The 27,268-nt window shown below is 34.8% G+C and overlaps 1 protein-coding gene across 1 annotated transcript; it reads right to left on the bottom strand.

Moving 5' to 3' along the window:
* Window positions 1–296: 296 nt before the first annotated feature.
* LOC111512443 (ATP-binding cassette sub-family C member 4-like) lies at window positions 297–26,433 on the bottom strand. Its single transcript, XM_074170864.1, has 10 exons — window positions 26,335–26,433; window positions 17,321–17,554; window positions 14,364–14,794; window positions 14,126–14,282; window positions 12,027–12,611; window positions 10,411–11,055; window positions 9,096–9,483; window positions 8,893–9,043; window positions 4,616–4,846; window positions 297–1,223 (listed from the first exon to the last, which is right to left on the bottom strand). The coding sequence occupies exons 1-10, from the start codon at window positions 26,409–26,411 to the stop codon at window positions 319–321; spliced, it is 3,804 nt and encodes a 1,267-aa protein (XP_074026965.1). The 5' UTR covers window positions 26,412–26,433; the 3' UTR covers window positions 297–318.
* Window positions 26,434–27,268: the final 835 nt, after the last annotated feature.

Genomic DNA, 27,268 nt, shown 5'->3' with positions numbered 1-27,268 from the left:
GCTGCACATGTTTCAATTTGTCACGGTTCAACTAGTACAAAACTAACAGCGTGCTTCTTGATAAATTTTAGTGAAATAGTGATATGTTAAGTCATATTTGTTTATGAATATATCAACTAGTTTATCTAAGTAATAAACTATGTTTTGTGCTAGATCAGCATACACTATAACAATCAACCGTCTTTTTTCAAGTTTTCATTTATAGGAGAGTTTTATAGCGAAAAAAGAAAATCAGTAAAAAATCATAGTGGTTTTCTACGTTTCGAAATATCAGTTTCCCGTGAATGAAACAAAAATTTGGAATACTATTTATTTTTGCTAACCTAAATGATTCAGTAGTCCCGCCTGTCTCACCATTTTATAGAAAACTCCATTCTCATTTTCCAGTAATTTCAATGGTTCGTTGAATTCTACAATAGCACCTCTGTCCAAAACCATCACTTTGTCACATTCCAGAATAGTATGCAATCTATGTGCAATGATAAACATTGTGCAATTTGGAAAATGTTGATTTATTGTTTTGTGCAGCATAATATCCGTTTCATGATCCATGTTTGCAGTTGCCTCATCCAAAATGAGGATTTTGGTTTGCCGGAGAAGAGCTCTAGCCAAACAGAACAGCTGTTTCTGTCCTGAACTAAAGTTCGATGCATTACTTATCACTGAATCTAGGTCAGATATGGAATTTTTCAAATTCACTTTCTCCAAAACAGACCAAAGATCTCTATCTTCAAATTCCCTGAATGGATCAAGATTTGTACGCGCCGTACCAGAGAAGAGTACTGGGTCTTGTGGTATTATAGCAAGCTTTTTTCTGAGGAATTTCAGTGACAAATTTCTGATGTTGACGCCATCTATCTTTATTTTTCCCTGAACATCATACAATCTGAAAATTGATGATATCAATGAAGATTTTCCAGCTCCAGTTCGTCCAACTATGCCCACTCTCTGTTTTGGTTCCACTTCGAAAGATAAATTTTTAAGAACGGTTTCATTATTATAAGCGAGTGAAACATCCTCATATTTCACACTTCCATTACTTGGCCAATCATCTTGTACTTCTCCCCCTTCTTCCTCAGGACTTATTTCGGTATATTCCAAAACTCGTTCCAGAGAAGTGAACTGGGTTTCTAATTCTGTCCATTGTCGAAGTGCCCATTGAACAGTACCACCAAGCATCGCTACTTGCGTTAAGGCAAGCCCCACATCACCAGCGCTAACATCTAGAAGAAAAGTTCAATTTTTAATATGATTTCAAATTACTGATATTCAATACTCATGCACTGGTGAACTGAGATGAACATATCACCACACTTGTTTTAAGTAGCTCAAACTGCTAAATAACTTGGTGAAAACAAAACCCAAGGACAAGATATACATGATTCAATACTGAGGAAAACGCTGTTTCGATCTGTCATAAATCTCATCAGTGGAGCCAGGCTGAACCAAAAATTAATTTATCGCATGTATCGCAATTCTATTCATGAAGTTTTTATGGTGGCATTTCCGGAGGTCTGTTATCCAGAAGATTTTCTTTATTTCAGCAATAACTTGACAACGCCGTAAAATTTTTGAAAAAAGGAAATACCTCCTTATGCGAAATATTTTGCTCAGCTCTACGGTGAAAAGATCTACAGGAAAGGTCCATTTGAAAAAATTATGATTTGTATTGCCCCGCTTCAAAGAAGAGTGTTTCTTTGAAGCGTGTGAAGAGTGTTCCAAAATGTTCTTCAAATAAGCAACAAAGTAAACATCTGAAAAATTTTATCATTCTCCTCATTGTAGGCCAGATACTGTACTTCCTCACACTGATGAGCCACCCTATATACTCAAGCTAATCATTCAAGGAGAATTACCACGCATTCTTGTTGAATTTCACTAGTTCCATATGAGTTGAAATCTCTGAAAAAATAAGTAAAATCAAAATTGAAAAACTGAAAATATGAAATATATTGAGCAATGAAACGTAAAATGAAATCAAAATAAAATGTAGTTGAGCAAATAATTGAAAATTGGACAATTAAAAATGCTAAAAAGATTTCAAACCACGTTACTTCACGACGTTTCGATTGTTATGATCCACAATCGTCTTCGGGTGATAACTGATCTATTACTCCGAAAGAACGCTTCCACCTAACTCCTCTTTCCTCTCGCCGCTTCACCAGCTTAGCAAGAGTTGACATTTTTGCTTGATTACAGATTTACATATGTTACGTATTTCTACGCTAGCTTGAGTAAATGCGTTGTCGGATAACAGCTTCTTTGCTTTGCAGCTTCTTTGAACTTCCTCTCATACCAATCTTCCTCTCTGTGGATGATCTCAGCTCGAGACCACTTGATATTTGTTGATGAGTCCAAACGTGATCTGCTTTACCGATTTACTGGTTTTTCCTCGCTGTGTGTTTCTCTTGTGCTCGGCAATGCGGAGTTTTAATGACCTCTTAGTTTTACCGATATAAGATTTTCCGCACTCACAGGGTATCCGGTAAATACAATTCTTGGAGTTGCAGTCCCAGTTTGGTGGCCTGGTTTTCGTGAGGCTTGGATCCAATTCTTCTCATCCTTTCCGACAATTCTCCGACGTAAGGAAGGGCAGGCACTGGTTGTGATTCCTTCTCTTCCTTGTGAGGCTCTTGCCGTCTTCTTGCCAAAAATTGTTTCGCCGTGGTTATTTCCAAGTGATGGTGAAACAATTTTTTGCTAGACGAGTGGGAAATGCGGGGATGGATGAAAGCATTCGAATGACCTATAAATAGTAATCTCTCAGAGGAATAGCCCTGTCATCACCCCAAGACGATTGTGGATATCAACAATCAAAAGTCCTAAGGTAACTCAGTTTGAAATCTTTTTTAACTTCTGTTTCAATTGTTCAATTTCAAATTTTTTGCTTATTTTCATTTATTTGTCATTTCATTCAACGTTTCATGGCTTGATGTGATTGATATTTTCAGCTATTCATTTATTTTTATTTTTTTTCAGAGATTTCAATTCATATTAGATAATGGAAGTTCGAACCAGTAAAACTCACCATGAAATATTGTCACCAACTTTCAAAAAATGCATTTCTGATTTAGGCTAGCTTCACTGATGAGGTCTATGTCAGGTCGAAACTGTGCTGTCTGGTGTTAAATCACGAGAGCTTCCTTTTTTGTCTCTGAATTTGAAAAAATAACTAGTGAAATCTAACGATTGGAGCTTTAGATATATCTAACGATCAGACATCTTAAATATTGGATTGAATTTTTGTAACAAGTTTATAATCTATAAGATTTTGAATTTTGTATTTACTAACCCGTTACTTCATGAAAATTAATAATGTTATCCATGATGATAATTACAGTTGGACCGGTGCATCAAACTGTTCTACAATGGCTTTTATATAACAGCAGGTAGTTGAACTCATAGATTTTGAAAAAACAATTACTATGCAATAGTACTTCTGAAAAAACATGTAATTCCTAAATATATTGATACTGGGAATTTTACGAAAACAAATTTAAACTTGGCCAATAAATCATTTCTTGACCGTTCAAAAGAAAATTTGAATGTTTGCTTTTATTGATTTCCAGATTTTCCGGTAGGTTCATCATTCATCCTTTATATACTGTATTCAATATATTGCAACGAATTGAAGAATCAACTGTCTTAAACAAATTTATTTTTAACAATATTTCACTATCACAACTAATTTATGTACAAAACTTAGCAACTAACGCTTAATTCATCTCCACAGTTAGATTTCTTTCCTGAAACGCACGATTCTGAGTACAGACTCACTCCCTCTAGGGACGGGAGGCCGGCTTTATATAGCGGCAACGATCACTGCAGATCTCTCTCGTCGTTTCGGCACTCATCTAGAATTGTCGTTGCGGTTCGTCGATCGCATTCTTTTCGCGGTGAGTCATATGTTTGGTGTCTGAGATAACGGTCAGGGCTGGCTTCAGATTCATTACAATATTGAAGTCGAAAAAAGATAACATATAGGACCAGTAATTGCCTGGGTAGACTCATAAAGAACAACAAGTCAAACAGGGACAAAGAGAAAAATTTACGGGTCTACAAACTAACATGTGTATCGTACCCAAAAGATAAAATGGGATGGACTTTAAGAAATTTTGAAACGTGAATCTCTGAACATGAAAAAAGTTTTGAACAAAAGAAAATCAATTCCACCATTCCACCCATAGTTGCCACTTTTCAGAGAACGAGCATAATCTCAACATCAACTACCATTTGTTACACACAGAAAATAATGGACAAAAATTGAATCTGTGGAAATCTCTGGCAAGCAACTAACAAGAAGTTATTTCCTGGCCATTGTTGAACATGTTTTCATAAAAAGCCAAGAATTAACATATTTATGAATTACCTATTTTCCTAGAAGTAATATTGCATTATAATTGTTTTTTCAAATCTACCTATTTCACCAGAATCAATCATTTATCTCATTCATCTATTGGGTTTGAACCTATCCACTGTTATTGGCATTGTTATTAAAATTGTTCAATTCTATTCATGAACTATTTTTCAGGACGTGATATTTAACAAAAAAATTTACACCATCATTACAACAGTACCAAAAAAAATTAAGTTTATTTGTTCCTAACTAACTCACCTGTAGTAAAGAAAAGAAACTTTGTTATAACTGCTATAACCATAGTGGAACCAATAATTTCCATGAAAAAGCTAAATCCTCTTATTGAACACAATGAAGTGAAATGCGCAGATGTATATAAATCTTGATGTCGATCGAATTCATCTATAAGGATTGCTTCTGCCTTGTAAGCTCTGATTGTTGTCAAACCTTCTAGTGAAGCATTGAGATGTCCGATCATAGGACTTCTACCTGAAAAATATCACTTGATTATCCCTAAATTGTTTCAGGGCAGCGTATTCAGTGGAGACTCCTGTTTTCAATATCACATGGGAAAGACTAAAAACAAGATGGAGTTTTTGGGACAAAACATTTTCGAAATTTTTTTTATCTTGAAGAATGTATTTTTCATTTCTTCAAGAGTAGGTGATAGTTTTACAGTACTTTCCAAAATACTGTTTTCGTGTGAGTTTTGATCGTATTTGAAGAAATGCTGAATTGAAGATTTGGCACATTTTTTCATTTCATGAAATGGTAGCTTCTCCGGTAGTTTCTGTGGTCAAAAATCCAAATTTTCTTCAAATTCGTAATTTGGAGTCATCTTACACGAAACAAAAGTGAAAATTATAACTCCAATTTGAAACATCGGCTATTGAGGCAAACTATTCCATTCGATTGTATTTGGATTCCACAAGTTACCCTACGGGGTTTTGATTCAATTTTGGAGCTATCTGCTTGCCTGTCTCCTTAGAGAATTCGAAAAATTGAATAAATTCGAAAACGAAACAAAATAGATCTCGATGTGTTCTGAAATGTTTAAAAAAGAAGCCGATTATCACTTAATGGTTATTTAGTTCAAAGCACTTCCTGATCAAGATTCTCAAAGAAAAATTATTTTTGTCATTTCATTTTCTATAATATTTATATTGGATTCAGTACGTTTCAAAGTTCGAAACACTTTTAGTACTCCTTCTATCGTTTTAGTACTTTTTCAACATGTTGTTCATCAGATAAGTTCAACTGACCGTATCAAATTGTCACCGTTCAATGCTTCAATTCTTTGTTATTATTAATGAATTGAAATTTATAGAAAACCCGAATGGAGAAGAGATGGCTGTATACCCAATGCATATAACTATCAATTGTGATTTCGTTTCATGTACATCTAGTACTTTTTCATACGCTTTCTAGTACATTTTTCTAAGGGTTGTGGCAAATCTACAAATATTTCGAAGCTAAACGATAGGGAAAAACAAACTCGAAAGGGAAAATGGTATATTCGGATTCTGAAACATACATACAATACATTTTTCGCTTTTTTACCGTTAGCTTTCTTGACCTCTATGTAAGGAAAATCCATGGATAATTGTGGTTAATATGACAGGCGATATTTGGAGCTTTTTATTCATGTGATTTGATGAACGTTCAACTTTCAACAACTCAATAAATTGATAAATGTAGCCGTTTCTATGTTTCTAGGAGGTCATCGTGAAAAATATGAATTGAACTTTTGTTCCACTTTCGAATGAATATATTCCTCTGAAAATATCTTTGTAGGACGAAATTGCACCGTTAGTTTTGAATACAATAGAAGTTTCAATTCTCATTTTTCATGACTTCAACTACTCACTAACAAAAACAAAACTGTAATATTTGTTTATATCCATTGTAACTTCAAAACAATATTTTCTAAAGACCGTAAAAGGTATTTTTTGTATTTTGCTCAGTTACATGAATACCAGTTCATTTATTCTATAACTTTTTGTACAAATCAACGATAATACCTGTATCACACCAGACAACCTGAGTCAGCCTAAACACGCTTCACGGAATTTATCCAATCCACGTACAGGTATCAGCACACCACATTGCCTAAGCAAACATAAATACGCGTTACGCAGCCGTAATAGTAGAGTAACTACGTTTTTTTACGTTATCAGTCATGTTCTTTTCCTTTAACGCTGCACACACCCTGTATATTCCACTTAATGTTTTTTAATCCCATTTTTCATTCATCGTTATTATTATACCATTATTTCAATTACTCAACCACGCTGTTATTTTTCAAATGAATCTCTCCAATACTCCTTCTATCCTTCCATGCATCGATTATTTCGCACATGTTGCTCTACTCGTTGCTCTACTCGTAATATCCAGTCATCGGAGATTACCTCAGCATGTAAAAACCTCGCGCCAGCGAAACGTCAGGAAGAAATTCAAAAAATCTACGGCCTTCAAACCAGAAAAATAGTGACCCTGAAAACCTCGGCCGCGAAAGCCTTAACCATTTTGTCACAGAGGACGAATCTCGTCGGTTGTCGATATCCTCAGAGTAATAATAAGACATAGAGTTGCCATGCCTATACCAATACAATACATGTATTTTGAAACGTTTATCGTACTATCCTTTTCTGTACAACTTATGGGCGAGGGGGTGGCGGGTAATGAGGGTTTATGGAGAGTTTGTTCACATTTGAAGTAAGTTGGACCATAAAACAGTGGCGGTTGGTTTAGTTGATAGTCGGAGGGATATTATATATTTATATGTGAAAATGTATTCTGTTTAAATAGTTCCTACAGGAAATCTGATTTATTATTGAAGATTATGGAAATGAGGCCAGTTTTTCTACCAACTACTAGATTTTTATTCATGTATGGCTTTATAATGAAGCGCGTGGTTTACTGGGTTGAAATTAAATTATTTCAGAAGAACTAATTCATAACAATGATAAATGTTAATTTTAAAAATGATGAACTTTGCTTCATATAATCAGATTAACAAATTTGTGATTCATTCTCAGATTTGATGAACAAGCGGTATGGTTTGTGAGGTCCTATATGAAGAATTTTAGATTAGAAATCATGAATATTTATAATATTACAATAGAGGTTTGATATTATTATGTAATAGGGGTCTTTGTGGACCGACATTATGTTTTATTTTTCAATGAGTCATGCTGAGGAATTCTATAATTACGAAAAATTATTGATGTGAATGAAAAAAACTGTATTCAAAAATGAAAAATATGTTTTTCATATGTGTGCCATTAGGTAATATTCATTCTGTGATCAACAGATTAAAAAGATTTCTGCTCAATGTTCAGTTTGTATTCTAATTAGTTATTCTTGTGCAACCGGTGTTAAATCTGTTATTGCTCACTTTTTTTTAACCTTTTTTTGGTTGGGATATGTAAATTAATGAGATAATATACACCTAGTTTCAAAAACTTTATTTATAAGAATAAGATCAAAAAAATGATCATTGAAAACATCAAAAATATTCCCTTTCATTTCATGTTGGTCCACAAAGACCCCTAGATACCAATTTTGAATGAAATCATGATTTCTAATCGAAAATTCTTAATATCGGACCTCACAAACCGTACCGCTTGTTCATCAAATCTGAGAATAAATCACAAATTTCTTCATCCGATTTCATGAAGTAAAGTTCATTAATTTTGAAATTAACATTTATCATTGTTATGAATTAGTTCATATAAAATAATTTAATTTTAACCCAGTAAACCACGCGCTTCATTATAAAGCCATACATAAAAAAAATCTAGTAGGTGGTAGAAAAACTGGCCTCATTTCCATAATCATTAATGATAAATCAGATTTTCTGTAGGAACTATTTGAACAGAATATATTTTCACCTGAAATGATTTATTTTATAAATATCCCTCTGATTATCAACTAAACCAACCGCCACTGTTTTATGGTCCAACTTATTTCCAATAAACAAAGTTATGCTGCCTTCAATGTGAGGATGCAAAAGACCTCTCTATTGTCTTTTGTTACTCTGAGTCGATATCGAAGCTCGGTTTCGCAACTGACAGTCTTGGGGAGAGTCTTTTATGATTGATATTCGAAAATTGAGTTCTCTGTCGATCTTAAAACGGATGGTAAATGGTCAGAAAACCGGCTACTGACAGTAGTCGGTCGGTTCGACGTGGGTGCTTTGTTCACTCATTCGAATCGACCGCCGCGCCGTGTTAGCCGCTGGTTCAAGCCCCAGGCTGAAAGATCGATTTTCACTTGCTATCGTCCAACCCTTGTTAGGAATCACACGTTAAAAGGTAAGACCTCGTTAGCTCTTAGCTCGCACAAGTTTCGACTTCTGAGGGATGCCGTTTGTAGGGGTGCGACAGCTGGTTAACGGAAAAACAGATTTTAAACAGATTTTTCAAATATATTCGATAACGAACAGGTGACATTACATATTTATGTCGACGGTAATCGAATTTACGACTAGTTATTCTGAAAAAAAATCTTCGAATATATATTTGAAAACTTACTCGATGCCTCCAGTCGTTTCAAGCTTCTAGCAGCAGGTATACAAAATCTCCTAAGGATCAGTAATAACGTGAAAACGATCAAAATATACACCAGTAATTGTATATCTACAGAGAGCAGGAGACTCAAATGACCAATTATAGAAAATATAGTCTGAAAAAATGAGGAAAAAATTTTTCTGAATTATTTTTCATTCTTCACTCACCCTCATACATTCTCGAGAGATGAAAGGAACATTCTCATCAATCAGTGCTAAATCTGCAGAAAATCTATTCAAAACATTGCCAATATAGTGTGTATCGAAGAAGGACATAACAGCTCTGATAATGCTATCAACCAATGCCTTATGAATATTTATGGATGCCCTCCTACAAAAATCGAAATTTGCATAACACGTTATCAGTGCCGTCAAAGTAGCAGAGAAAATCATGACTGAGTACACTTTGAAAGTTTTTTGCTCCTGAGTCTCAGCTTCCAAAAATGTAGAGATATTGTACAGGTTATTGCTCAATGTCGAGTTCATAGACTGGCGAGTTGCTTCATATCCTTCAAGGTCCTGTTTCAGGTTGAGAACAGTTTGCTTCTCGTCAACCCTGAAAATATTCACAGGTGAATAATCGATATGAAGGTTATTTTGATTTTCAGAAATCTACAAATTCATGTTTAATTATTGTATATCCATTCACTTACAACTCACAAAGAGTGCAGAGACGTTGGTAGGGAGCAGAAAATGATATGTCATTGTAAAAATATATCATCACATATAGACCTTGTCCATGTGTGCATTGTAAATATACATATAGCGAAACAGTTGGATAATTACCTTAATTAGGTATTATACATTACTCAAATTCGAATATGAAATTTATGAAAATAATATTTGAATCATTTTTCATTCAATTATTAACTCAAAGCAAATTTATAGGTTAACACTTATAATTCCTAAAATATGTTTTTAATTTCGATTTTCTTCTGAACCTATCAAAGACGTTACGTATAGCGGCATCTGCTAGCGAATAGCTCAAGCGATAATTGATAGTTACGTACAGCGCCATCTACCCGCAAACAGATCAAGCAATAATTGACAGTTACATACAGCGTATAGATCAAGAAATATCAATGAGGTTACGTACATCGCCATCTGCCTGCGAATAGATCAAGCAATAATGCCGATAATTCTGTCAATACAGATCCCGAGCTTGAGAGTTACAAACAAACATACATAGATATTTTGGTTATTTCTCGTTAAATTTGTTCATCCTCGAACAAATACAGTATATCTATATAATCAACCTCAGTGCCCACAAATTATACATTTCATTCAGTTTCATTTTTCCGTCCCACGAACAGATATAGATCAAGTTATAGATCATTTTAAATATTTTGTAGATCATTTCGTTAACCTGAGATATTCGGGGTCCAAAAAATTTCGGTTTCAGTGATAAGTTATAGTATAAAAAGTATTTGATGTTCTGATAGTTGAATGATTCAATATTATTTCAAATAGTATGACTACTTACCATCGACTCAATAGTTTATCCGAGTAACTTTGTGTGAATTGTGCAGAAGTTGCGAAAGCTATGTTCAGGAATAGTAAAAGGAACCCCCCACCGAATATGACATATTTTTTATAAACACCTAGAGAAACACGGCCTTCTTTCTTCACTTCCTTGTATACCTTCTTCTTGGTTGAAATTTGTTCGGTTTCCAAAAGTTTTGTATTTTCATCCATTTCAATGTCGTCTTCATCAACGATCACTTCCTTCTCGAGATCATCATCATCAGGAACAATTTCTTTAACTTCTTGTAGTATTTTTCCACTTGGTTTTCCAAAATCGATAATTCGACCTTTGTCCATTATCACAACACTATCTGCTTCGTCAATGTGGTTAGCTGTTTGGCTAACTAGAATAACAATTTTATCTTTCAGGTAACTTTTCACACATTCCTTGAAGATGTGATCTTGGACATGAGCATCTAAAGCACTTAAAGAATCATCTAATAGGTAAATGTCACTTTCCTTGTAGATTGCTCTGGCTAAATTTATTCTCGCTTGCTGTCCTTTACTAAGATTCATTCCCCTATCGGTAACTATGGTTTCATCAGCATTTTCTAGGAGATTGAAATCATATTGAAGAGCACAAACCCTTATAACTTCTTGATATCTGAAAAAATATAGGGTTGGGTGAGTGAATATTTATTCAAGACAGCAAAGGAATTATTGTAATTGACTTAATATATACAATTGTTTCAAACCTACTGAACAAATTTTTTTTTAATTAGCTTTATTTATTGTCTCATCAACTATTACAGTTATTAAAGACATTCATATTGTTAGTGAATATATTGATATTGTGTAACGGTACTAAATTTTGTTTAAGAGATTAGTTTGTTTTAAAAAAGTTTATCACATTTTCGACTGCACTGTATTCTCCTAAGATTTGCGCGATATTCTCTGGGTTGGTAATACAATGGACATTCTTGGAGAATGTGTTTAACAGTGATTTTTGTCTGGCAAATATCACAGTGTGGTTCTTCAGTTTTGTCTATGATATGCCCATGGGTAAGCCTTGTGTGTCCTATACGAAGTCTTGTGAGGATGACATGATGTTTCCTAGGCATTTGTATGTATTTCCATTGTTTTACTGACGACTTTATTTCCTTCAGCGTTGACCCATTGGTGTTCCATTTTTGTTGCCAACTATTTATCAGAATGTTCCTCACAATTTTTTTGAAATCGGATTGGATAATTATATTCGTACATGGGGGTGCTTCACTCTTTGTTGAATTTCTTGCAAGTAGGTCACTTTTTTCACTTCCCTTAATGCCAATATGTGATGGAATCCATTGGAAGATAATGTTCTGTTCACCCATTTGGAGTTGTTGAACAAAATTGATAACATATTCTGTTTGTTTCATGGAACAATATATGTTCCCATTCAAAACTCTTGGTGTTCTTGAAAGAGTTCTACAAAATTATTCTCGTCATTTCATCCAATGCAACAGAAAATTAAGGTTCTGAATCTCCCAATTTTGCTATATTGAAATTGATTTTTATGATGAATTTAAGGTTGTGATTACCATATGTGTATGAGGTATGAATATTTGTTCACATATTTTAGAAATCTGAACTTACCGTTTTTCATCAAAATCTCCACCAAATGTAATGTTCTGTCTAATAGAAGATGGAAAGAGCCAAGGATCTTGGGAAGCGTACGAAATAGTACCAAAAGATGTAACCCGTCCTTTCGACACAGGATAATCCTGCAAAATTGTTTTCAAAAGAGAACTTTTTCCTGATCCCACTGAGCCAGTCACAATTATAAGCCCCGAATTGACCTTTAGACACAAATCAGTCAGTATTTCAGTAGATCCTATATGAACCGTAACTTCTTTTACTTCGACCATTGGATTATTCACCGAAGTATTCGGAGTATTAGTGGGTTGTAGTTCTTCAGCTGTGATTACTTTTCTTATTCTCGCCAATGCAGACGTCAGTTCTGCACACTTGCCTATATTCCATGGTATAGAGATACCAATGGTCTCTTTGAGTTCATTGAAGTTTGACAGGAGATAAAAGACGATAGTGGCGTCTGATGAACACCCCATCCAAGCAAATGCTATTATCAGTGTGTAAAATCCCAAGTTGGAAAAAAAGACACCCACTAAAATCAAGACTGTTCTCAAGAATAATGCTCGAAGCATCTTACGGGCTTCTTTACTGAAACATACAATATATTTGTTAGTCATCTTACAGGGTGGTCATCAAAAACGTTCCGCGGGGTAGAACTGCCGTGATCAAAATTTGAGGGGTCAGTAATACCCCATTGAAAAGGGATTTCGAATTTCTATATGTAGGCCATTTTTTTCATTATGTAGTTACATTGCCATATTCTAAACTGAAATAGATATGAAGACGATTGAACAGGAAAAAATGTGACTCTCATATGAAATAGTACAATGGTGAAAGGAAATTCACAAGTACTGAAGCCCTTCTCGAATTATACAGGAAAAACTGAAAATGCTGTTTTTTTCGAATAGAATTGTTATTTATTTCAGAAAATATAAAAATATAGGAAAAGGAAATTGTATTCGAAATGTTCTATAACGATGTAACAACAATAACAATGTTCAAACGTTTCGTGTCTCTGTCTTCGCAATAGACGCGAAGTTGGGAAATTGGGTCATAGAGTGTACAGAAAATCAAGCAAATATGCAACGTGTAGGAAGGAAGGTCTATAGTGAGTGGGTTTATTCGACCCTCCACACATCCAATTCGACCAATTGTACAGTTCCATAACGAAGCCGATAAATTCATTTGGTGAGTGATCTTTCAGGTCAGCTGGCAAGAATGGTACCAAACTCTGAATACCTGATGCGGTCCGTGGAATAGATTACATGTTTTGCTATAGAGCCTGAATTTCCTAATGGAAAATGATTCCTTATAAGGGGACTATCTGATTGCGACAGTCTGCGACTATCTTCGTCAGGTAGGTATGGAATACAAATGTGGTATTTGGAAAGTACATTTCCTGTGTTGGTGTAGCCATTCAGGCTGGTATATATAGCTCATCAAGGTTGTCGAGTATTGAAAGTGTAAGATTTCCACTTCGATACCCACAGCAAATATTCCATATGACTATTCAATAACTTTAGTAATGCAAAGTTTTCCTACTTATGGTTTGGGTGAAATATCATTTGATGACAAGAGTTTGCACAACCTGCCAGTGATGCATATTCTACTTCTGCTGTTGAAACCTTGGTGTAAGACAGATTTATAAAACTAACTGATCTTGAGGACGTGCCTAGTCATTTCCTGGCTGCACCAGCTAATCTAATAGGTTTATTCGAGTGTTGGAGAACTGAGAAGCTCGTGATCTTGACCTAATGTTACAGGAAGGACAGTTGGGGTCTGTGGTCAACCTCAATACCCCCTGTGAATTCAGCGGAAACGGTGGAGAACTGAAAAGCTCTTTCTCTTGATCCTATGTTATAAGGAGAAGAGTTATGCTCCTTTAGATATAGGTAGTCTCGCTGAGAGTCTGAAAAGCTTCAGTAAGTATGCAAAATTGTATTAATCAAGGCATTGTGAGAATATTCTACGGGTTTTGTAGCAGCTTCAGACAAAATACTATGATCAGCATTTCTACAATACAGCTATGAATGTTTCAAAATATGTTCTTTCCAAGTTTTCGACAGACAACTACAGACTTATGAAAAAAAATATGTTCGTACTTCCTGGCGGCATTGATTTTCTCCCTGAAGAAGTTTTCCCACGTGTACATTTTGATTATTCTGATTGTTGACAACGTTTCCTGAGTCACTTGCAATCGCTCATCGGTTTTTGCACATGCTGCCATTCTCAGGTTGTTGATCCATCTCCCAAGCAACACTAGAAAAATAAAATGAATCTAATAGCATACTGAAAAATGACAATGAATGATTTATTTATGCACGCATTTTGTATACTCACAAAGAAATGGTAAAGAAGAAAATAATATTGAAATCCCAACAAATGAAGCTACTCCAACCTTTGAGAAAATCAAATAGCAAACTACAACTGTCTGGACTATTCCATTAATAACATCATTGATAACCCACACGGATTCTCTTAATATCTGTACATCTTTCGTTATTAATGTCACAATATTGCCTAGAGAAATTTCTGATACAGCTGAAGGTGTCAGTTTCAACGCTTTCCTGTATAAATATGAAGAGAATGCTGTTTTTATCTCAACACCCAGTTGCTGAACCCAAATAATGTAGTTGCTATTATAAATACGGAATATTTGCTGAACAGCTATTAACATGACAGCGTAAAAATAAGCATCATTTCTTGACATCGTCGTTTGTTCTGCTTTGAAGTACGAAATAAGATTTGTGAGTGCATAAGGTTCCAATATTCTGTAATTAGAAAAATATGTCAAAAAAGATCACAATAGTTCTTCAACATAATCAGGGGGTGTCAAATCAACAATAATGAGAAAAAAGACCTTCATTATAAAAAAAATAGTGGGTAGACTGAATTTCTGTTCTCTCCCCTAACTCTAAATAGACAAATAAAATAAGTAAGTGAATTGAAAGTAAATGGAAAGAATTTATTTGAAAAATCAAATAATCAGTTAATACAATTAATTAATTAATGTTTATACTGATACATTATCAATGTAAGTAATTTCTGTTCCAATAACAAAAATTAGTTTCAATTACGTGTTTTACTTCAAGCTTCAACAACTTTTATTAAATTAATTTTAGAAAAAAACTCACTTGAAAGAAATTCAAGATAATTTAATTAGTACTAACATTGGTTTTTTTTTTTTAGAATTTCAATGAAGTTAATAGTTTCTAAAATAAATGATTCAGGACACAGGGAGGCCGATGCAGCGTGTGAGTCAGAGAGAAACGACGATACTCAATAATGATAATAATAATACTTAAAGGTAAGGGAAGCATACTGGTGAGCGTGCGTAATGAACAATTGAAAAACAGGTATGATCAATGAAATTTTTCCAAATTTATCAATCAAGGATATCACTAAATATTGTTGTTGAGGAAGTGTACATTTTTTACTCGTGAAAGATATTTGAATTAGGTTTTTCCATGAAAAGTATCAAAAGTTCGCTGTCAAAAGAGTTAGGGCAATTTGAAATCAATAATGACAGCGTACGCAGCGCCCTCTAGATGTTACATGAAAATTAATACACACCTATGATTTCACACGTCAAAAAAACCCGGCTGACGAATTTTGTGCAAATAACTCATGTTTTGCGAAACTTATTTTTAAAAAACCGACAAAAAAATTCAATATCAAAAGTTCTACAAATTCGAATGAGTTAAAAAATATACTACAGTTGAAAACAAGGGTAAAAATTCCCAGTAGATATTACTTTAAATTTGAATTCATATACTTTCCCAACTGAATTTTTTTCTCAAAAAAAAATAAGGGATATCCGTTAACATTTTCAGTTTATGAAATTGCATTTCATTGAAAACAAGTTTTTCATAAACTTGGGATTTCTTGGCAGACCCTATATAATTCCATAATATGAAATAATTCACGGTGATAAAAATGTCTGGAATGTGAACATGAGATATTTTCATTCAATGAATTCTGAGGTAATCAATATAGCATTTCTCTCTCAGACTAATTGACATTGATTCATAGTAATACCTAACGTTTCGAATTTGAAATTCACTGAGTAGGAGTGGTCGTACATCTGCTGGACAAAAACTAGCGTTTGCTCATTTTCCCACCAGCTACGACTCATACCGGAGCAGATCAACAATTCACTCCTCTATTGAGCTTTAGAAAAACATCGTATTTGAATTGTAGCAGCTTTTAGTTGAAGATTGACCAGGCGCACGTCTGTACGATTCCTAGTACAGTCAATATGTATTTTCGATTAAGGTCAGCTTACTCAACATTATTATCAAAAAGTTGTGTGCTTGAAGCGTTTTCTTATCAATATTACCTTCAATTGTTCAAAAATTGTTTCTGATCGCTCATAATCCTTTCATCGACAACATACACTTTCTGAAATGTCAATATTTATTTTTCTAACCTAAAAACCATTAAAAAAATCTTTCAATTCACTATTGAAATCCATCATTTAGAAATTGTGAGATTCTAAACTTTCCAATTGTATCATGACCTGTGTCGAAACATCAATAATGTCCGATTCTATTGTCTTTTGAATTCCTGTATTATTGATAGACTTTGTACCGACATTTTCATCGTAATCTCTTCATAGTATCAACACGAAACGAATTCAACTATTGCTGAATTTAGGTACGGTAATACAAGTGTTGAATGTTGAAGTCAGTTATCTACTGATATAATGATAATTTTTACGAAACCAATTTTCAACTCGGCCAGTGTAACTTTGTCTGGACTATTGCAGTTGTATTCAACAGTTGTATTGAATCAAAGTTGATTCAATTATCACTAGAATAATTTTGTACTTCCTACCGTAGAAGCGACTCGCAGATAATTGCAATGCCATATACGGTAAGAAAATCAAATACCTCTACGTTCTCGCGAGAAAAAATTATGAGCATGTCTAACGAGAAGAAACTTTCACATATATCCGTAGCTCTTTTATAATAGATATTTTTCAAAATTCATACGGCAGCTATGAGAAGTTGCTCTATATTATTCAATTCGAAATGTTTGATGGTCATAATCTGTTCGGATCACTTTTACTTTTGACAACCGCCTTTTCCTTTTTATTCTTCAGAGTGATATCCAATTTCAGGAAAATCAATTTTTATTTGAGATGCATGTCGCTACACGGTGCTTCATCAGCTGGACTGCTCCCACCAGTCCAACCGATGAAGCACCGTAAAGCGGAACGGGTCTTCAATAAAAATGTATGATTGTATCATAGATAGCGTTAATATTGATTCAGTGGATTCATAATTTTCACTTACGTTTTGGATATTCTGAAACTTAAATCTACAGCACATATTATAGTATATTTCCAGCCAAATATTTTCCACACCGCTTTTGAGATAGATGGTTCAGAACTTCTCTTATTTTCTAACTTCCACTGCTCTTCCAGATTATTTCCACACCTTTTCGAGCCACATATTCCGACAACTTCATACAAATCTTCTTCTTCGAGATCATGTTTGAAAGCTTTTCTGAATGTACCCACCACATATCTGAAAATTTCATTTGAAAATTAGAACCGTTCTCAAACTATGAAGAATAAGTGTATTCGTTTCACTCTTCAAGTTCTTCTGATTCTGAGACTGCTGATATCTTTCTGTATATTATCTGTTTAATGCCTATGGAATCGGGGGAATCGCAGCCGATTTAATAAAATCATACTTGCAAAATAGAACACAAAGAGTAGTTGAAAAATGCCACCTCACTAACGATGAATTAACAATCTTGAGAGGAGTTCCGCAAGGATCAATCTTAGGGCCGTTGCTATATATTCTGTATACCAATGAGCTAGCAAATGCTATTGATTTCAACACTGTGCAGTTTGCAGATGACACAAGTGTAGTAATCAAGGAATATAGTATTGAAGAATTAGACATAAGCGTGTTTGAAGCACTGAATACATTGGAAGATTGGTTCACACATAATCCCTTAAAGTTGAATATAAACAAAACATAAGTAATAAAGTTTTCCCAACAATCAACTGCATGTGAATATTCAGCCTCAGATGGTAGATCAACAACTTTTTGAGAACTCTAAAAAGACACACATATACTCTACAAGAAATAAGTCAGACTTGACCTGTAATACTCCAAACTTCTCATTTATTCAAATAACTCTAATAACAATTTACAACAAACTCCCTCTTACAGTGAGGGAATTCGATAAAACAACATTAAAAATAAAATTAAAAGCATTTTTACTTGAAAAAGCATACTATGCAACTGACGAGTATTTAAATGATACTATTATTCATTGATCTATTTGACTACTTTTACTACAATCATGTACTCGTAAGAGCCTATATCTACATGTATTAATATTTTTATATGTATGCATATATTTTTGTGCAGTTTATGTACTGTACATCTTTCCTTCCTCTTTTAACCTAATATTATTGTGATATATGTTATATTTATACTGACATGTTCTATGCCCTCAAGGGTACTGTATTTTTATCCTGAACAAATAAATTTTATCTATTTATCTATCTATTTCATTCATATGCTTTATAAAAGTTGTGTCTTATCTCGTATTTAAGTGATGATGTATGAATATTCTTCCATCGACCCAACTGTAAGTTTCTACCGTTATCCCAGTGTGACGAGAATATTTGTTTCAATAGTTTGTAATCCTTCATATAAGTACCTATTTCTGATGTATTGGCGGAGGCAATAACTTTGATTCAAAAGCCCTGGTGAATGAAGACCAACGTTACTGATTTCAGTAGCCTAACTGGTCAAATTTTCAGCTTACCAAGCAATCAGCAACCTAGGACGGCTGTTTACGTTCCTAGGAATTATGAACCCTTTCCGATGGCACAATTCAGCACCTTAGACCTTACTGCGGTTAAAGTGGAATGTCCAGATGGATAAGGTAAATATACGGCATTGATACTCGCATCGGTGTACATTCCTTTAGATGCAGCCACCTTACCACCGACCGGAGAAATGTAGGAACTAGTGGATCACTGCCTCAACCACAGAGTAGAGCTTATATTGGGTTGCGACTCAAACTATCACCACTTGAACTGGGGCAGCAAGGATATCAACGCCCGAGATCAGTCCCTATATGAATATGTAATTAAGAAAGATTTAACAATCTTGAACATAGGCACGAAACCGACATTTATTAACGCTCGTAGCCAAACATTAATAGATATCACTCTAACGACAGCCAAAATATCCAGGACTGGCAAGTTTTGGACCACATTTCTATGTCAGACCACCGCTGGTTGACCTATATGGTGAGCCAGGATCTCAGGACCACTGTAAAATAATCCCGTGACTCGAAAAGGACGGATGTAACCCTCTACAATCGACTCTTGAAAGGAGCGGAAAACAGATGTCCTGACTCCTGGCAATAATCAAGAACTGAAAAAGTACACGGTATCTATCCAAAACAAAATAGACATTGCCTACAAGGAATCCTGTCCGATGAGGATAGTTCAAACAAATGACACAATCAATACATGGTGGTGCCCTGAACTGGGCAGCGACAACAAGGTAAACATGGAAGACTCGAAGAGGACTGGGTATAAATCAAGCCAACCTCAGAGAGTTCGAAAAAGTCTGCAGACAAAAACAAAGAGAAGCCTGGAGAGCCTACTGTGAGGCAGTCGAAGACTTCCCACTAGCTTCTAGGCTACAGAAACCACTTTGAAATGACCATCATAAGAGTATCGGCATCCTAACGAGGGAAAATGTCGACAAAGCCGTCAACCTCCAAGAGAGTGCTGAGATTCTTAAAGATACTCACTTCCCAGGTTCTGTCTTTTCTGCAACGACGAATTGGACGCAAGTTCCAACAACACCCTAAACAATTAGACTGGCAATCTGCTAGCGCAGTAATTGACGAAGACAAGACAAGATGGGCCATATCGGGCTTTTCCCCCTTTCAAGTCACCACGACCTGACGGCATAAGACCAGCCCTACTTCAATGGGGACTGGATATTCTTAAGCCGCATCTGGTTGGAATATTCAGAGCCTCTCTAGCTCTGAGGTATATTCTCAATAAGTGGGGAGGAGTACAAGTAGTATTTATACCGAAACCAGAAGTACATTACCAAAAGTATTCCGACCAATTAGTCTTCCTAAAAACTATGGAGAGGCTATGAGACCGGTACATAAGGGATGAAGTACTAGTTCACAACCCACTTCATGCAAATCAGTATGCATATACTCCGGAAAGGTCTACGGATTCGGCCCTTCACCATGTGGTTGGCAGAATCGAGAGATCATTGGACAACAAAGAACTCACCCTGGGTATATTCATAGATATCGAGAGAGCGTTTGATAAAACAATCTTTCCAATAATTACCCAGGAACTACACTCCAGAAATGTAATCCTGGTAGTAGGAGAATGGTAACTCAAGATGCTCTCTAGTAGAGCAATAAATATCAATGCAGAAGACATCACAGTGAGAGGACTGGTCATGAGGGGATATCTACAAAGAGGAGTCTTATCACCCCTTCTCTGGAACATAGTACTGGATACCCTAATTAATCACCTCAATAATAATGGATCCTACACAATTGCATATGCAGATGACATAGTTATATTGCAGACCGGCAAATTTGTGAACATACTGTGCGATAGAGCGCAGGATGGGCTCGAATCAATAGAAACATGGTGTAAGGAACATTCACTGTCGATCAATCCCAAGAAGACTGAGATGGTCGTTTCCACCAGGAAAAGAAGTTTATCAGTCTTAAAACCTCCCGAAATCTTCAAAATGAACTAAACTTCTCTGAATAGGTGAAATACCTTGGTACTATCCTCGACAGGAAGCTAACGTGGAACTCTCACCTACAGAGTAGAGCAAAAGGAGCATATGTGGCTTATGAGCAATATCGGAGGACAGTGGGACGCGCATGGGGTCTTTCACCCCGTGTGGTCACCTGGATCTACTACCTATGTTAATGTACGGAGTCATCGCGTAGGAACCGAAAGTTCTACAAGCAACGGCCATCCAAAAATTATATCAAATCCAGCGACTGGCTTGTTCAAACATCAAAGGAGCCACGAGAACAAAACCAACCGCGGCAACTGAATGAACTACGGGTCTGACCCCTCTGGCATGTACGTTAAGGAGGTTGCATTAATGGCCATGTTACGATTGCGCACGGGTGGTGTGAACCTCGAAGTAGTAATGAGTCAATTGAGGCTGAGCCTATGACGAAATACGCTTACTGCGAAACCTCTGCTGCAGGCAACCAGTGATGCAATTGAACCCAGTGTGATCCAAACAGAGCTGGCTGGTATCTCAATCGCCACAAAATGAATGATCAGGAAAGAAATTTCTGGAAAAACCTAACAATCGGCACTGACAGCAATTGAGCCTTATTAGCTTTGAACAGATAACGTGTTACCTCGGGGTTAATACTAGAGTGCCACTAAAATTTAGCCAAAGCCTCGGTAAATAATAACATTATCCTGAGGTGGGTTAAAGGGCATGACAAGAATGAAGGTAATCGCGTTACCGACTCTTTAGCCAATGAAGTGGCTGGACTAAGAATTTTAGGACCCAGTGGTACCTACGACCTGATTACTTCGACAATTGCAGAACCAGCCAAATATTACACGCATGCTCAATCCCTGAAGAGATGGGATGGAATCAAAGGATGCAATATTGCCAGGATCACCCTGGGCGACCCTGATAAGCTGGCGCCGAAGAAATATCTGGCGATAACCAGGAAAAATCTACGCTTAACAGTAAGATTTCGGACTGACCACTGTCAACTAAGGAAACACCTCCATAATATGGGGTTAGTGGACACACCTCAAAGCAGGATGTTTGAACAGGAAGATGAGACTGTCAGACATGTCATATGCGCGTGCCCGGAGTTATCGTCAATAAAAGAGGGTGTGTTCGTCGAGTCCACCTTCCTGGAAAGGACAGGATGGACGATGACCTAAGAGGACAACTCCTCGGGAGGATGTACAATGGGTCACATGTGGCCTAAGCGCTGTCGGCTTACACTCACCCTCCCTACTCTACAGATACATACAGATTTATTTCTGATATTCATTTGATGGTGCATTCTCAGATAAGTTACCTTAAAATATTAATAACATGATAATATCACACATCACCTTATTCCAACCACACAATATCGGATATACACAGAAGCGAAAGTAAAGTCGAGGGGGCAAATTTAAGTGACCTTGAAATCATATGTTGAGTGAAATCATGCTTTGCACACTGAAAAAATTACTATGTTCTTCATTCAAAAATTGAACATATAGAAAACTGATTAAAAACAACATCAGTACTTCATGACTGTATAAACGGTTGAATGTTTTGATCAATAATTCCGTAATTTTCTAAAAGTTATCCAGTCATCATCAATAAATAAAATACCCTTACCTTCTTCAAATACAGTACATACCCGATAGTAAATAATAATATATTTTATAATATATATAATATGTTTTACGTTTACAAAACAGAGACAAAAAAAATAAATATATGAATAAGGTTCAGTTGTTTACCAGGGTCGGCACTTGTGATGATCTGTTATATCACATTTTAGATATATTAGACAGAGCTGACATTATTATTACCCTATAATAAAGTTTTCATAAAGATACATTCGAACCAATATGAAAGAAGTGTTCCAGAGTAGAACTATAATGGCAAGATGATATTTGATTTCTATGACAACAATTATTTGGACCATTTGGATTTAGAAATATCAGTTGCTATTTGGGACAATTTAGTTTATGAGTATTGCTGAGAACTGTTTCTAGAAATTCCTCACCTAATATCCCCCATATATTTGAATGACAGTTGTATGTATTCTGTTCTTTGCAATAAATATTTGCATTCATCTAATATATGATTTCTTTGCTCTAGCATTGACTCAAACATAATTATGTCAAGATCAGTAATGAATTTAAATAAATGAAACTAACTCAAGTGCGTTATCTCTAGGTTGAACTTGTTTATTTAGCATATTTGAATTCAAATATCCCTTTACCCTCAAATTTACGAAAAATTAACACTTCAAGAACTTCAAGAAATTGCCTCTCATTCCTAAAACTGGAGACTTTATTGGTGATGTGGGTGTTCACATATTGACTGAAAAAATTATATTTTTATGGAATAAGAGGAGTTGCATTTTCACTTTCTGAATCCTACCTGAAAAATCGATTTCAAGCAGTTTGTTTCAATAATGGTATATCGGATTTTAAGAAAATGAATTATGGTGTACCCCAAGGATCTGTCTGGGGCCATTTTTATGTATTATTTATGTTAATAAGCTAAGCAACTTCATAACTCCCTTCAAATGTGTTCTTTTTGCCGATAATACGTCATTTATATGTTCAAGTCCAGATAAACACGTTTTATTAGATCGATCCAAAGAAATTGAAGAAAAAGTTGGGACATGGTTTAGAGCCCACAATTTGAAACTAAATTATGACAAGTATCAGAGGCTACTCATAACAACCCGTCAGTGTGATCAACAAGACCAGAATGTGAAGCTACTTGGTGTTACTTCAGACTCTAAACTGAATTGAAATGCTCATATAGATCAATTAAAACATAAACTGTCGAGCATATTATTTCTTCTGCGACAGCTCAGGCATATTTCAAACTACGAAAGTTTAAGAACAGTTTATTTCTCACTGTTTCAGTCTCAAATGGGTTAAACCATTTTACTCTGGTGAAAATCCTCGGCTAGTAATGTTATTTTCATTCAACAAAAGAAGGGAATGAGAATATTAGGTAATCTAGGGTATAGAAATACGTGTAGACCTTTATTCATCCAACTCAGAATCATCACTCTTTCGTTCCTATACATTTACAATTGCCTCCTTGAAATACACAAAATATCGTCCAAAATTACTACACATGCTGATATTCATCATCAAAACACTAGAAACTCTGACAAAATCAGACGTCCTAGATATAAGCTTTCTATTTCACAAAAAAATTCTTTAGAATTCAGTATCTACAATGCACTGCCTCATCAAATCAAAACGATGTGAATATCCACCATCAAATCGTATTTGCTAAAAAACAGTTTTTACTCAATCAATGAGTACTTGGAAGATTTTCAAGGTGTGACCTCTGAGAACTTACTTACCGCTCATGTACTGTTTGTTTAACTGTTTCTTATATTTTTCTTATATTTTTGTATGTTTATGTGCTGTGATATTTTGTAAATACTTTTGAAAGTGTATTTGTATCACTAAATAGTTTACTTGATATCTTTTGAGACCAAATGACTTGCTATAAATATGCATATGTATATAATATAGTCAAATAAACTGTTTGTCTATCTGTCCGACTGTGATGAACTGTATATATCGAATGGATGCTAATTATTTTCAATAATGTATTCGATGGTAATATGCATACAAAAATGAATTTGAAAACGATCGTCAAAACGGTGTGGTAAAACAGAAACGCGCATTTTCATTTTGTTTCTTGATAGTTCTCGCTTAAAAAGTCAAAATTTCAGTTTGATATCATTATGGAAGTTCTAACTGATGAAGATTATTAAGAAGTGATTGATAACACGTGACTTGTTAGTAAACGTACGCAGACGTTAAATGAAGATCAATTGAATTTCGACATAAATTTAATTGAGGGTCAGTTTTGATAAGATGATTTCGAATAACATATAATTGTGTTAGATGGTCTTCATTCTGAATCAACATTGTTCGTCTAACTTCAATTTAGAAAAAAAAATATCTGAAAGTGGTTTGAATCATATTTGTCAAACCGTCTGCAAAAAAACTAAAATCATAAAAAACGGAAAAATATTCAAATCAGAGGCACGAGAAAATACCGTGGGCTACCCTAAGGGAAGTGTAACCGGTCGCATGCTTTATATTATTTTCATGAACGACATTTTTAAACTCCTAAATAATGACAGTTAAACTTCCCAAATCACCAATTTAGCTGATGATACAAATTTGTTAGTGTCAAGTCACAACTATCCAAATTTAACTACAGAGTCGAGTAACCTGTTGACCAGAGCAGACCCCTGGTTCTCAAAGAACAATATGATTCTGAATGTTATTTTATTTAGAACGGCACAGCAAAGAATTGAAACATCAAGTATAATTAATCTGTCAAACAATGAACTTGCAGTTGAGAACTCAACAAAATTTTTTGGTATATGTTAACGAACACTTGCATTGGTATAAGCATATTACAAATCTAGGGAAAAATTGAATCAAATATGTTACAGTATCAAAGTTATCAGCTCCCACCTCAATGAAAAATCACTAAAAATTACATATTCTGCGAATTTCGAATCTTTATTTAAATTTGATATAATATTCTGGGGAAGCAGCAGTAATACCTCTGATATATTCCTTATCCAAAAAAGAATTATGAGAGTTATTTTCAAACTGAACTTCGGTCAGTTATGCCGGTGAATTTTCATGGCAAATAATATCTTGACAGTATATGCGATCTATATATATGAGAGTGTAGAATACCTATTTGAAAATAAAAGTAGATTTTTGGAAGCTAGACCAAGTCATAATTATCCTAAACGCAATATGAATGTATCTTTTCCGATTCACAATTTGACTGTGTCAGAGAGGCATTCATCCTATGCGTCTAAAAGGTTTTTCAATAAATTACCACGGAGACTTAAGATGTTAGAGAGCCTGAAAAAATTCAGAACAGGTATCAAAGAGCTCTTGATCAAGTTAGAACCTTATTCACTTCAGGAATATCTAGATAATTTGTAAACCTTTATGTAGACATTGTGTGACGTTGTTTCATTTTATGTTTGATGTTTTCTTTATGAAATGTAGAGCACTTTATTATTATCATTATTATTTATCAAGTATGTTTCGAGAATATGATGTGATAAAATAAAGTGGATTCTATTTGAAAATCAGAAACGAAAGAAAAAAATACTGTCAATCAATTATTACTATCGAAACAGTTGGTAGTCAGTAGTAGTTACAAAAAAAATAAGAAATTTAAAAATTGTTCGAAGATCTCACTTGATTGCATCAGACTAACTGAAGAGTTACAACACTCATGTATCACCATTGATAAAGACTACCAATGATTCTTACTTTTCAATTCATGATCATCAAACTGAAAAATATTGGTACCTATAGCTATTACGAGTGATTTCCATTGCATGATTTTTCCTGAGTGGAATTGTTTTTTATGATTCTTTCCAATAATTATTTTTTGCGATATATTTTATCTGTAATTCCATTTTATGATAATCAAAACAATGAACTCTTCCTTGTATTATTTATGCACTGATAGTTCCAAAGTTTTATACTTACGAGAAAGTGATCAGGGAAAGAATATTGGCTCTTTCTCTCGGATTAACTTTTCTTCTCTCTTTCTCACAATGATCCATTCTGCATATAGTTGTATCAGCACTGTTTCGAAAAACAACACGAAATCAATTGTTGTAAAATGGCTGTGGTGATATCTAATCATAAACAAATATATTAATTCTTCAGCATTGTTATAATCCAGTGCTCCAGAGGTATAAATAAAGATCATACAATTGACGACAAATATTTATTCTGAGAAAATAGAGATTTCCATGATACTTGATATGCATCAGTTTACTCAAAAGATATTAATAGATGAAAACTTTCCGTTTGGAAGCAGTTCTTCATCGTCTCCTCTGTAGATAATTTGGATTTCAGTTAATGAATTACAATCATCCGAGTTTATATTTATGATTGGTGGGTACGACACACAAAATTATCTAACTCAAAAGAAAAGGTACATATGAATCAACATTTTCATTTTGCTATATGAAATAAAAAAGGAAGTGTAACCAGATAAAAAGTAAATAAAATCGAAAGTAATAACAAATCAAATTTCCCCACATCCATTGTTCAAAATTGTGTGAAGAAATATTCAGCAAATGTTTTGAATTGAATGGTCATCCAATAGAAAGGACCAAGAGGATTGCTCATACATTGATTGGACTCATGGTCATTGTAATCTACTCCTTGAACTGGACCTGGAATCTATATAATTATTCTTAGGAGAAAAAAATGCAATATATATCACTATGCTGACGACACGCAATTATATTCCTCTTTCCCGCCACGTGATTTTACCTCTGCTCAGTCATATATTCATAAGGATCTTCAAGCCATCTTTGACATATCTACAGTCCATAATCTCAAGGTCAATCCTAATGAATCTTCAATAATGATGTTTTGACCACCCAAGAATATCCGAGAGCTCACCAAG

This window comes from Leptinotarsa decemlineata, unplaced genomic scaffold (genome assembly GCF_025532065.1).
Source record: "Leptinotarsa decemlineata unplaced genomic scaffold, Ldec_3_MD MMD2_tig00000008_RagTag_RagTag, whole genome shotgun sequence".
Lineage (NCBI taxonomy): Eukaryota > Metazoa > Arthropoda > Insecta > Coleoptera > Chrysomelidae > Leptinotarsa > Leptinotarsa decemlineata.
This window is presented reverse-complemented; position numbering and strand designations above follow the sequence as displayed.

Coding starts and splice junctions, on each gene's coding strand:
- LOC111512443 (XM_074170864.1), bottom strand. CDS start 26,411: ATGGATCATTGTGAGAAAGAGAGAAGAAAAGTTAATCCGAGAGAAAGA. Junction 9,484..10,410: donor GATAAACTATTGAGTCGATG/GTAAGTAGTCAT, acceptor GAATATTTTCAG/GGTTGACGAGAAGCAAACTG. Junction 4,847..8,892: donor GAAACGACTGGAGGCATCGA/GTAAGTTTTCAA, acceptor GATATTTTTCAG/GTAGAAGTCCTATGATCGGA.